Raw genomic sequence first — 12510 nt, 5'->3', positions numbered from 1 at the left:
CCAAATCGAGATAGATTACACAAGTTACGACCAGTTATAAAGGAACTTTTTGAAAAATTTCAAAGTGTTTAAACTCCAAATCAATATATTGCAGTAGATAAGTCATTTTACTATGGAAAGGTAGACTACTCTTCAAACAATATCTTCCTCTTAAAAGAGCCAGATTTGGAATAAAACTGTTTTGCCTATGTGAAGACTCTGGATACATGTACCGTTTCAGAATTTATACCGGAAAACAAACTCCAACTGATGCTATTGATATTCAACTACCAGAAGAATGTAAAAGCTTCAATAATACTGAAAAAATTGTTGTATACATGATGTTGCCACTTCTGAATAAAGATTATACTATTTGGATGGATAATTGGTACTCTTCATGTAGGCTTTTCCACTTTCTGCACCACTATGGAACAACAGCATGTGAAACAATTCGATCAAATCTCATTCCACTAGTTGTAAAAAGTGCAAATGTTCTGACTAATGAAACTGCTGCATTTCGCTTTGGCCCACTTCTATGTTTAAAGTACAAAGATAAAAAAATGTTTATATGCTTTGTAGTCAACATGATGAAATTGTATCTCCAGTAAAAAGACGTAGAGGAAGACATCCTATCTTAGTAAACACAAAACCAAGATGTATTGTAGAGTACAACTATAATATGGGTTCAGTTGACAAACACGATCAAATATTAAAACCTTATTCAATTGCCAAAAAAAGTATGAAATGGTATAAAAAATTAACATTTCATTTGCTGCATATTGCCTTGTTAATTAGTTACATCTTATACAAGAAAAACTATCCTAACACTAAACACTTAAAGTTTCAACATGATGTAGCTGCATCTTTGGTATTTGATGGTAACAATTCAGTTGATTTTATAAAAGAAAGAGAAAACGGGGATGTTCCATCAAGACTTAAAGAGAGACATTTTCCTGACACCTTATTTCCTACTGCAACTTGGAAAAAACCACAGGCAAGATGCCGTGTATGTTTTAGAAAAGGTGTTCGAAGAGATGTCATGACCATTTGCCCTTTATGTCCAGGCAAACCAGGCCTTTATGCATCACCATGTTTTAAACTATGGCATACTGAAATAGAGTATGGAGATTAACTAGGAAACAACTAGCTTTTCATACTAATAACAAACATCTTGAAGCAGTGTTCTTATATTAAGTGTAAAAATTGTGTTCTGTTTTTAAATTGTAAAAAATTTAAGAAATAAAATATTTTAAGTTAGTTGTTATTATTTAGTTGAACTAGTTAAGTCCATATAACTATGTAACTTTATAATATTATTTTAATAAAAAATACCAAATGTTTTTTCTTATTTTATTATATTTGCGACATCAACCTTTTTTTACATAAAAATATTAGTCATGTTATTTTGTTAAAAAAAGAAAATTTTAAATACAGTATATTTTTTAACTACGTAAACTGAACTGCCTATATTAAAAAAGTTTTCGCATTAAAATTGCAGTTATAAATAATCGTTATTAAAATGTTAAAACTTATAAATAAGAGTTAGGGTTTACTACAAAATATGTTTTGTTTACCTTTCGTAAACAAAACATTTTACAGAATTTCTACAAAATTACACTATTTTTAGGGAAGATTTTACCGGTAAACTTAATGGTATAAATATTTTTTTATTTTCGGCCGCTTTTGGTAGCTAAAGGGTTAGAACCGTTTAAAAATGCTAACTCTGAGATAAATGTTTTTCCATCTTTGGTCCAAAAAACATTTTTCTGAGGGTATTAGCTTAATATGATCAGGATAAATCAAAAATTTAAAACCAATTATAAACACATTATGGTAAATCTATCGTCTGATATTTACAAAAAATGCTTGACTTTATCACTCTGATATTGGATCTCCATATAAAATTGGTTTTGAACCTGATTGTTATTGATGTATAATGAGTTTATCTAACTGCCAATTTTCGCTGACTCATCTTTTCTAAAAATAATTACGAGATAAACAACTATTTGTTAATAAAAGGAGATCCAACTTTGCAGTTAAAAAGAGAAAAAGATTGAAAAGCAGATTGCAGTAAAAAAAACATAGTTACACCTTATTGAATGCAAAGAGAGCTGAAATGAAGTGTTTTTGCCATGATTCTTATAAAGTTTCTTTATCTAAAAATTGAAAGGTAGCATATTTATTTTGTAAAACTTCTTGACAATTTTATTACTAAGAAACCTCTAACTAAATATTTACTTTAGTTTTAATTGTCAGGAAAGCTTAAAGTAAAAAAACTACATTAGAACTTAGATCAAGAACAAAGTCTTGGACGCTATGCTCAATAGCTTCCAGAGGTTAAATGCTACAGAGGCAGAGGCTAACAGCATTATGAAATCAAAATAGAAAACTTTTGAATTTTAATTAATGAATATTTTTCATACTTAACGACAGAAACAGAACTTAAAGCATAGGTGGATTATTGAGCAATCCCAAAAAGTCAAGTAGAAGCAATATGCTTTGTGTGCTATAATCTGTGAGAATCTGAAGAACTATGCAAAAATGCATTTTTTAGTGCAGTAATTTATACCCTTGGAAGAGAAAAATGATCCCATGGAAGTTGAGCCATAACATTAGCTCATTTTATCTTACAATGATAACTTTTTATAGTCAAAACACTCTAAGATCTGAAGCTAAAGACAGAGGTTTTCTTAATACACATTTCAATACAGTTAGGCTGGTTAAAAAGGAATGTAAAAAATTAGAGAAGTAGCAGGCTCCAGTTCATTAGTAAAACTATCAGAAAAATTCAAAAAAAAATAGTTTCAGTGAAGAAAATAACCCTCAGTACTGTGACAGTAACACCAAAGATCAGATTCTATAGAAAATCTTTTTGTATAGTTGCAAAATATAGAAAAAGAAGAAATTCGATTGAGACCAATTCACAGAGGGATCTTTATAAACCACATTCAAAGTTATTTTGTATAATGTACTAAAGTTTATTTGGTGTTTTTAGAAAATTAAAGTAAACAACCAGCTAAAATTAAGGTAAATAACAAAGATAATCAATATAGCAATCGAGTGCCTCTTGAAAAGCACTAAATTTCTATATTGATTATCAATGCAAATCTCTTACTGATGCAATTTTATGAAGCAGCTCTTAAACAAATGAATGATTTAGAAAAGGTTTATGGTAAGGACTATCCATATTGTATGCTTGGGTACGAATCAATTTCTAAAATCTAAAACCGGGACAAATGCATTTGTCAGAATCCATTACTATGTCTATCTAGAGTACTGTAGCTCAAAAAATGAAATCCTTATTAGATAAAGCACTGCCTCTTTTTTTTTTACTAGATATCAGAGCATTATTTTGCCTAGAAAATCTTATTGCACTAACTTCAAAACAAAATTGTAAATTGAGCGACTATTAGTGAAGAAATTGCTTATACAAGTCCAAACACGATTAAAATGTAATTTACTCTTAATATGTTCCCAACAAATGGAATCAAAGGTTAACTCCTGAGTTCAGAGAGAATGTTTATTATATCTACAGTATTCTTTAACTTCCCTGCGAGAAAGTTTCAGCCATCAGGAAGTTTACAATCAAATTTACTGACATGAAAAAATTTACAAGTAAATTCTGTGAAACAAAAAAACAAAAGGGTTTAGAAATTAAAAATTAAATTAAGTTTAAATTTAGTTTTTTAAAATTTTACCAAACAAATTTACAGCCAGCTATGGCTTTAAAAACATCTTTATAAGTTTTCAAAACTTCTCGTGGCAAGATCTCAACAGAATATCTTACCTCACCATTAATTTTATCTCTTAATAAACTTGAAGGTTCTTTACTTATATCAGAATATTGTTCTATGTATCCTTCATCGATTAAGGACACAAATACATTTAGGGCAACATCTAAATCCAAAAAATAAATGAATAAAGCAAGGATGTTTCATTTTTTGAATCATGATTGCATTCTTGCATATAAAATAAATATATTCCTCAAAATTATTCAAAGCCTATTTTTATGAAAGATATATTGTAAACACTTGCAAAGGAACTTATATCTATTTTTCTGTGAATAAAAATAAATTACTTTTGCATTCTCTTGACAAACATTTTCTGGTTTCCTTCCTGATATCTTTAGATATGAATCCATTAAATTGTGATTTTAAACTATTACACGATTGAAACCTTGATTGATTTCCATCGCCACATGGTTGGCTGCATAAAGACCAGTGAGACCAATCTGACCAAATACCAGTAACTAAAAACAAGAGACTTAATCATCTCAAAGCTATTATTAGAATTGAGGTTTAGACCTGCAATAACAATAGCCAATAAAGGAAGTTTTTAAAATCAATACCAATCATTTTAAGCATTAATAAATCAAACAGGGTAAAAAAGTAATAGTAATGCCGCAAAGTCAAGGAACAATGAGAGTTTTTTGATTAATTCTTTTAACTGAAGAAAAGAGAAGCATTTGACAAATGTTATTAACTTTGAACAATGTTAATGACATTGCATCAAAGTTAATGACATTCTACAAGTTTAATGACACTGTCAATCCCTGTGCATATCAATAAATATTAACAAATGTTGTTCTATTTATACACACAAGATTTTCAAACTTGATTTAGTAGCAGTAAATTTGTAGCGAAACACGAAATAACTCTGGTTAGTTCACAGAAAAATTAATTGAAAACAATCTGACGAATTAATAAATGAATGACAAATCCTACCAGGACATGCAGTTGTCATTTCACAATCTTTCTGAAAATCTTCACTTATTCCATAACAGTTTAAGCCATTATGATTTGGACTGCTGCAATTTCTATATCTATATTTTACACCATTACCACAGGTTTGGGAGCACGATGTAAAATCTCCCCAGTTATTCCATTCACCATCATCTGTTGGTACGGAAAAGTAAATTAAAAGCACACTGCATTTAAACTTTTAACCTTAAAACTTATTTGGATAACAGCTACGCACGGTGCATAGAAACATACTCTAAGACCTTGCAATACATCCCCTGAAACCCTTTTTTTTTTGGTTATCATAAGAAAGCATTTCCTCATACACAAACTGTGAAAGCCAACTTTTTTAAGTGGGGGCCTGAGGAGAAATCACATATTTTAGGAAAGTACCCAGAAATTCTGTTGTTCAAGATAGGTAACTAAGTGGCATGGTATATACTCAAATTTATACTATATTGATATTGGTGTGGAATGGGGATGGTTTGCAAATAATTAGGGTAATTGAACCTAAACCAATCCCACCCCGACACTAATCTAGTATCATATAACACAAACAAAAAATTGAAAAGGGTTTTTAGGAACCTAATCCTAAGGGGGATTCGGGGGATCGTTTTGAACAAAACAAAATCATGCCCATGTTTCTGTATTTAGATTTTAAGAAAGGTTTGTAATAGATTTATCAATTTTTCTTTTAAAGTTTTTAAAAATGTTTGTTTAAAATTAAAGCTAACAGGCGGATATCTAGTTTTAATTACTTTTTCTTTACATTTTTCTTGAAATAAAAACGAAGCCAAGCAACCTTTAATTGTTAACAATTAATAAAAACTAAAAGTTGCGAATTGTTGATAGTTGCATAATAACACCTCACATACCTTGATATACGAACTGAAAACAATCCGTCCGTGTAATGAAGGTAATTATGTCTGTATTGATGTTTAATTTACTTAAGTTAAAATTTAGCTAATTTATTTTAGTTGTTATAGTTGCTATACATATAGTATAAGTTTAGACCTGAATAGCAGAGTTATCAGAGGGATAAAATGTGAATGTTTTATTTGTGAAAATGGGCACAAATCAAATATTGAAAATTATTGGCCTTTATAGTTGAATGTGTTCTGGAAAACTTGTTTATAAAGGCGCTGAAGATATTTCAAATTATCCTGCAGAAAGACTAATATAGCAAGATTGCTATGCCCAATGGGACAAAGAATTCCACATCTCTGTATGAAATTAGAAAGACAAAAGAATTTGACTCCCATTGTAAAATCAACATCCTCAACAACGCGAGGAAAGTTTCTGTCTAGCTCTATCAAAGATCTAAGCACAAATGATTCGGGGAACACCTTCGCTTTGAAAGCTTTTGGTCCAAAGCAACTCAATGCCTCTTTTGGAAAGTCTGAGGTTAAGAAACCTTTTTTTTCCTTTAAATAAATTGAACAAACTTTAATTAAAACTGTATGCCAGGTAAAGTTTTGTTGATTAAAAATGCTTTTAAAAATAATTTTATGCGTTTAAAGCCAACTTTTGTAATAACTTCATCATGACTTCTAAGTAATCACAACACAATTGATGTTGCCCAATATCTGAGAAGCGAGGCAGGGCGGAAAAGTGTGGAATCTGGTTTCAATATTAAACTGATTGAGAACAATTAAATGATTGGAAAATCATTCAATGGTCATAAACTTCCACTGCTATTAGAATTAAATGAAAGCAAAAAGGTTAATATACTATTACCAAAAAAATATTTTTTGATAACTAGATTGCGATTTGAATCATTCATTTTAATTTTTCATGGATGAATAGTTGGTAGAAAAAGATATTGTGTATTGCTTATTGTGTATTGCAATGACATTGAAAAGCTTGTACCAATGGTACTTCATCATAGAAGTCAAGGAACAATGATGTTGATATCAAATTAGCTGTATATGGAGGGCAGGGATTCCTTCAAGTTATACTGTCAATCAACCTTAAAACCAGAATTAAAAAGTAATAAAGTTTCAGAGAAACTGAGTGTGCTGCAAATGCGTGCAAAGATTTTGAAGAATCAATTTCCACAAAACTGCTATATTGGCCATTCAGCCTTCATTGAAATAAAAGTACCATAGTTTGCGGTTAATTTTGGATAAATTAAACATTTCATCCTTAGATTACATAGTTTCTGAAGATTTAAAAGTTTTTCTTCCAATAGTAGGAAAAAAAACTGCAATATCAAAGCACCCTTGTCCGTATTGCATGATGTTATCTCCTGACTTTCAAAAAGCTAAACATTATACTCTAGAATCTTTGAGTAGATTTTATTACCAACGGATGGCAAACCGTGCAGATTTAAAAAAAGCAAAAAAGTACACAAATGTTTTTAATCCCTCTCTGTTAAAAGGCGACAGAAACAAAAAATGTATTAAAACTTGTATATATTCCTGGTCTACATACACTGCTAGGTGTTGCAGACAAAATTTTAAAAGAGTTGAAAAAAAAAATTTTTTTTGAAAACAAGGAGTGAGGGTTACATTTTTTTAACCAATACCTATCGAAGATAAACATCAGCAGAGTGTCCTATCAAGGGTACCATCGTTTGGAAGGCAATACTTGCAATAAGTTGCTTAAAAACATAGACAGGTTTTAACTTTTTTTTAGGAGTCTAATCTTGGAGTTACCGCTGCCAAATACATTAAGGTACTTGGAAATTTTGAAAAAAGTCCATGGTTGTGATGGAAAATCATAAAGCTCCACATATGTAAAAAATTTAGTGGAGTTTTCTACGAGTTATAAATATCTAAGAGGTACAATTCCTTTGAAGGCTCACATAGTTAAGCAACATATTATCGAATTCATTGACATGAAAGGTGGAGTCTTTATTATCATAAATAAATTTTAAATTTGATAAAAAATAATTTATAATCTTAGTAATTAAATACTCTATTTCAACAGTTAATTGTAAAATTTGCATAAATTACGACAAATATTTATTAAATAAATTTGCATTTCTTTTGTATATCTTATATTCTATGGGCTTAGGTTGGTAGACCGAACAAGCTCTTGAACCCATTCATCAGGATATCAATCAGCTTTGGCGAATGAGAAATGTCGGAGAGCACAGCCTAAACTAAATAGAGCTGCTAAATAACGCGGTTGTTGTTGATAATGTAGTTTGTAAATGATAAAGTATTAAACCGCATGTAAACAAACGTTTAGTGTAATTTTGAAATGTAAAATTTCCAACCATAATGACCAGAAATTTTGTTTTTTAATGTAATAAGTGATTTCAGCAAATCCTACTGGACATTATTAGCCCTCCCCTAAAGTATGGTTCCTAAAAACCCTTTTCAATTTTTTGTTTGTTATATTAAACCAGATCAAAATTTATCAAAAGATTTCAAATTACTTAAAAGCATATATATTTCTTTTAAAAATTTAAGACCATTTAAAGTTATTTCAGTGGGCATATGCAGGTAATTTTAAGCTTTTTATGGTTATAAATCTTGAACGGAAAGAGATTTCTTGATGAAATTTGAAGTCTGTCAATGAAAATTGGTCTAGTTTATGTGTAGTTTTTTCTCGCAATAAACAAGTCACTAAATAGCGATAATTTTCTCTCCTAACTAACTGTCCTTTTTTACAAATTTTCTCCTTTATATATACCCCATGCTTTTACCAAAATATCCTTCCACAAATCGTCATAAATCACCACAAACACATATTTACAATTCTTATCGGTAAAAACTATTAAAGCTATTAAATCCCTAACGTCATCAAATGTTCTAGAACTTTACGGAATTACACTCCTCCTTGATTCTTACGGATCATCCAAATAGTAATCAAAGTATTTCGAAGGCATGCGCCGTTCCCGACCACTCCGTCGCAAAAGCATGTCGATTTCTTGGGGTATATCTTTAGCTTCGATATTTTCCTCGTTCGTCTCTAATATATCTCTAATTGGATCTCCTTGGTTTTCAGCGTTCACTTGATCAGTTTCAACATTCATTTCTACTTCCACATCATGGATAATGTAGGGCTGAGTATCATCTCGAGGTCTAACATGTTTCACATGATGCGGAATGCCGTTCATTTCTACGGTTTGGTTTAATGCATTCCGAGTTACCGTAACTGGTTGCCACTTTGTATGGCACCTCGCATTTGGTGGTTTCAGCCAGACTTTATCGCCGATTCGAAATCTCTCGTTCATGACATTTCGTGCAGGAAGATTCTCTTTTTTCAATCCTTTCACACCAATTGGGTAGCTGTATATTTTGCCCATCGGGCTTGCACCATTTTTGTCGGCTGAGACATTGTACCAATATAGTGCTTCTGGTTTCGACATTTTTGATCGTTCTCCTATTCTCTTGATCGTACGGTGGTTTCTTTCCACAATTCCATTTCCTTCAGGATAATAAGCGGCTCTATATCTAATTTGCACTCCCCAACTATCAAGGAAACCCCTTATCTCTTTAGTCTTAAAGGTTGGCTCATTGTCAGTTAATATCTCAGACGGTGCTCCACGTTCACAAAAAACAAGACGGAGTATTCGGACTATGGTAACACTTCCGTACGAGCTTGATAATTGTCGCCACAACGCGTATTTTGAAGGTCCACAAAAAATTCTGTACCTCGGAGGGATAGAACACTATGTCCATTTTCACAACTTTACAGGAGAGTCCACACCAAGTCCACATGGTGTTCTATCCCTCTAAATGAAAGTGGACTTGGTGTTGTTTTAAAACATGCTATATCCGGTTCTAACTGGTTTTGGACCTAGTGCTCTATTCCACTAAGAAATATGAGAAAAGCTGATTTTAACTCTGTAATAAAGTCAATATGGAAAAAAATGGACATAGTGTTGTATCCCTCCGAGGTACAGAATTAGACTCAAAAACTTGTCAGTGCCATAATGCGTGATATCCATGGCCAATCTCTCCAAACTTCCTTCAACATCCAATTTCCCTTATTCCTACCGTATTGGCACTGGATCTATTGACTGACATGGTTCGCAATTTTTTATCACATTCCAAACATCGTTTTCAGTAGCAGTCGGAATTATTTTATGAACAAAGTTTAACGTTCGATTCACTCCAAAATGTCCAGTTCTTTTGTGTATATCGGAAATAGATTCAGCCTTCGTAGCTGCGACTCCCATACAACTATTCCGACACTCTGGCACAGACAGTTTGTTGAGCCATCTGCTGCGAACTCTAGTTAATACGTCGGCCAAATTATCGTTAGAAGTAATGAGTTTTACCTTGACTCTAACATCGTATTCCTTAATTAGTTGTTGCAACACGCTCAGTCTTAATCGAATCAGCATTTCACACGTCGCTTTTGATCTCAACCTTGATTTTCCCGTAAGGGCGTCAGAAACCCGTAAAAATCGGTAAAAACAGTCACTTTCTTCAGCTTCCACATCAGAGCCATACCCATTCCTCGTATCACAGCGCCTAATTGTGCCAAGTTTATATGAACATCAGACGTTTCTTTTCGCAGCCATCCTGCATCCTCCACAGTAGTTTCCCCAACTTGAATAAGAGCAGCAATCGCTAAAGAACTGGCATCAACCCACACTTTTCCCTCATCACCACGCACAGCCCAATCACCACAAGCAGGATCGCAGCGTTCCACCTCAGCAAATGCTTCCTGAAGCACCCACTTAACGTTCTCATCACAAACATCATCGTCCCAACCCGTCGTCAGACTGACAGCTTTTCTCTTCAAGAGATTACAAATCGCAGCCAACTACACACGGGTAAATGTCCTACCAACTGTCCACATATTGAAAACACAACTCTCCTGGTTAACTTTTGCAAGATAGCATCAACTCGATTCCCTCTGGACCACATCAGTTTGTTACCAACCTTGCGCACACACAATCCTAACACACGAACTCCATAATCATCAATCTCCTCACCATCTTTACTCTCTAAACCATATTTCTAAAAATGCCTCTTGACATAATCAAGACTCACCACACTTTCGTCTACAAAAATGTCGTCTACATAAGCGGACGTTCCCCTCTTCACCAATTCGTCTTGATCAATGACGGCACTCACAACGGATTTCATGATCATTGGCGCAACATTCAATCCAAAACCAAGTCGTGTCAAGCAATACCTTTTATTTCGAAACACCACTGTTTGAACGACCAAAGAGATTTATCAGTTTTTAGTTGAAGATAAGCCTTGCGTAAATTGATGATTGCTGGTTTGTTACCCATCCTTCTCAATTCTCTAAGCTTTTCGACACACACATCTGCATCTATCGTGTATGCCTCAATGAAATCGTTAGCTTCTCTCCAGTCTAGAACAGGTCGGATTTTGTTGTCTTTGTTTCTCTGAATGACAGCCATTAACGGAATCTGCCCTTTGGGCGGCCCAAATTCATTTTCATCGTACTCTAACAGCCATTTCCGATCAATCCATTCCTGTATTTCGTTTTGATAGCCTGCTCTAGCGTATTGTGGAATTCCGTACTGTGCCACTTTATTATACAATCGGTTGGGGCCTTCTCCATTTCTCCATTTCCATTTGACTCTCTATTCAACACTATTAAAAATTGCTTCATGATCATTCTTTTTAATTTCGATTTTCTTGACTTTGTTCTTACTCAAAGCCGATGCTCCACAGTATCTCAATCCAAACTTCGCTTTTTCCAAAGGAGAAACGAATACTCCTCCTAGAAATTTAATGGAACTCATTCCAAGCATTATATCAACTCCAAACGGTTGGAAATCCACTAATATAACCTCTTCACGTGCTTTATTGCCATCAACTTCATGAATCACGACCGCTGATCCAGTGCACTGATGAACCTTTCCTTCAAACCTTACTACCTTTTGAGAGTTTGTGTGCCTACATTGACTTTTGGGCAGGAAATTTTTATTCAAAATTGTCTTCGAGCACCATGTCTCTACTAAAGCTGTTGCAACCACACCATTAACATTCAAACAAACAACAGATAATGCGCTCATTCCACCGATGTTCAGGTAGCGCAGATTCCTCGCTCCTGCAATCGCTTCCCTGCAGCTTCCGGCATTTCGATGCAACATGTTCTTCCTCACTAGATTTAAAACATCTAACGGTTTTCGGAGACAAGTTCTTCGCAAGCAAACAGTTCTTTGTAATGTGATTCAAACCTTTACAGTTGTAACACACTAATGCAGTTTTTGTAGCATGGCGTCTAGATACAGCACCAACAACATCACTGTCAATCACATTTGCACAGTTCATAGCAGCTCTCACTCTGGGTAACATTTTATCAATCGGGTCCATTACGGATCGAAATCTTGATGATAAGACTTCTGGCAAACCGACAACAAACGCCAAACGCACAGACTCCTCTGGTAATTTAGCAAGATAGACTAATCGTCTTAAATCAGCTAAAAACACGTCAATTTTTTCTTCGTCACATAATTTTCGTTTTGTGAATGCAGTGTAGGTATCTATAGAAAACACCGCTAATAATACACGCTCGACTTCCACTACATCTTTTTTGACTTCCGCGGTTAAAGCATCGTACACTGCATAAGCAGCTTCCCTGAGAAGAATCGGAAGAATTAGTTCGAGCTTTAAGTTCTGAATTCCTACAATCACTTTCGTTCGTTGAAGCCAGACAGCAGCATCCAAAGTGCCATCATACGTTTCAAACATATCAAATAATCTCATACTTGGTTTCATGGCCGGTTAGCTTGTAGTTTTTTCTCGCAATCAACAAGTCACTAAATAGCAATAATTTTCCCTCCTAACTAACTGTCCTTTTTTACAAATTTTCTCCTTTATATATACCCCATGCTTTTCCCAAAATA

At 33.4% G+C, this 12510-nt stretch overlaps 1 protein-coding gene across 6 annotated transcripts in view; it reads right to left on the bottom strand.

The window, feature by feature from the left end:
* Window positions 1-1799: 1799 nt before the first annotated feature.
* Window positions 1800-12510, bottom strand: part of LOC149890513 (uncharacterized) — a 57252-nt gene continuing 46541 nt past the window's right edge. For all 6 annotated transcript variants that reach the window (XM_090082968.1, XM_090082973.1, XM_090082967.1 and 3 more), the window contains 5 exons: window positions 4704-4874; window positions 4058-4228; window positions 3767-3876; window positions 2071-2135; window positions 1800-1956 (listed from right to left, as the gene is read on the bottom strand). In XM_090082968.1, the coding sequence (XP_089939094.1) occupies window positions 1926-1956; window positions 2071-2135; window positions 3767-3876; window positions 4058-4228; window positions 4704-4874 (548 nt within the window). In that variant the 3' untranslated portion in view covers window positions 1800-1925. The remainder of the gene's footprint in view (window positions 1957-2070; window positions 2136-3766; window positions 3877-4057; window positions 4229-4703; window positions 4875-12510) is intronic.

The sequence above is a fragment of the Hydra viridissima genome, unplaced genomic scaffold (genome assembly GCF_058129835.1).
Source record: "Hydra viridissima isolate aposymbiotic clone 2 unplaced genomic scaffold, HvirCarnegie_v1 scaffold_3, whole genome shotgun sequence".
In the NCBI taxonomy this organism is placed as follows: domain Eukaryota; kingdom Metazoa; phylum Cnidaria; class Hydrozoa; order Anthoathecata; family Hydridae; genus Hydra; species Hydra viridissima.
This window is presented reverse-complemented; position numbering and strand designations above follow the sequence as displayed.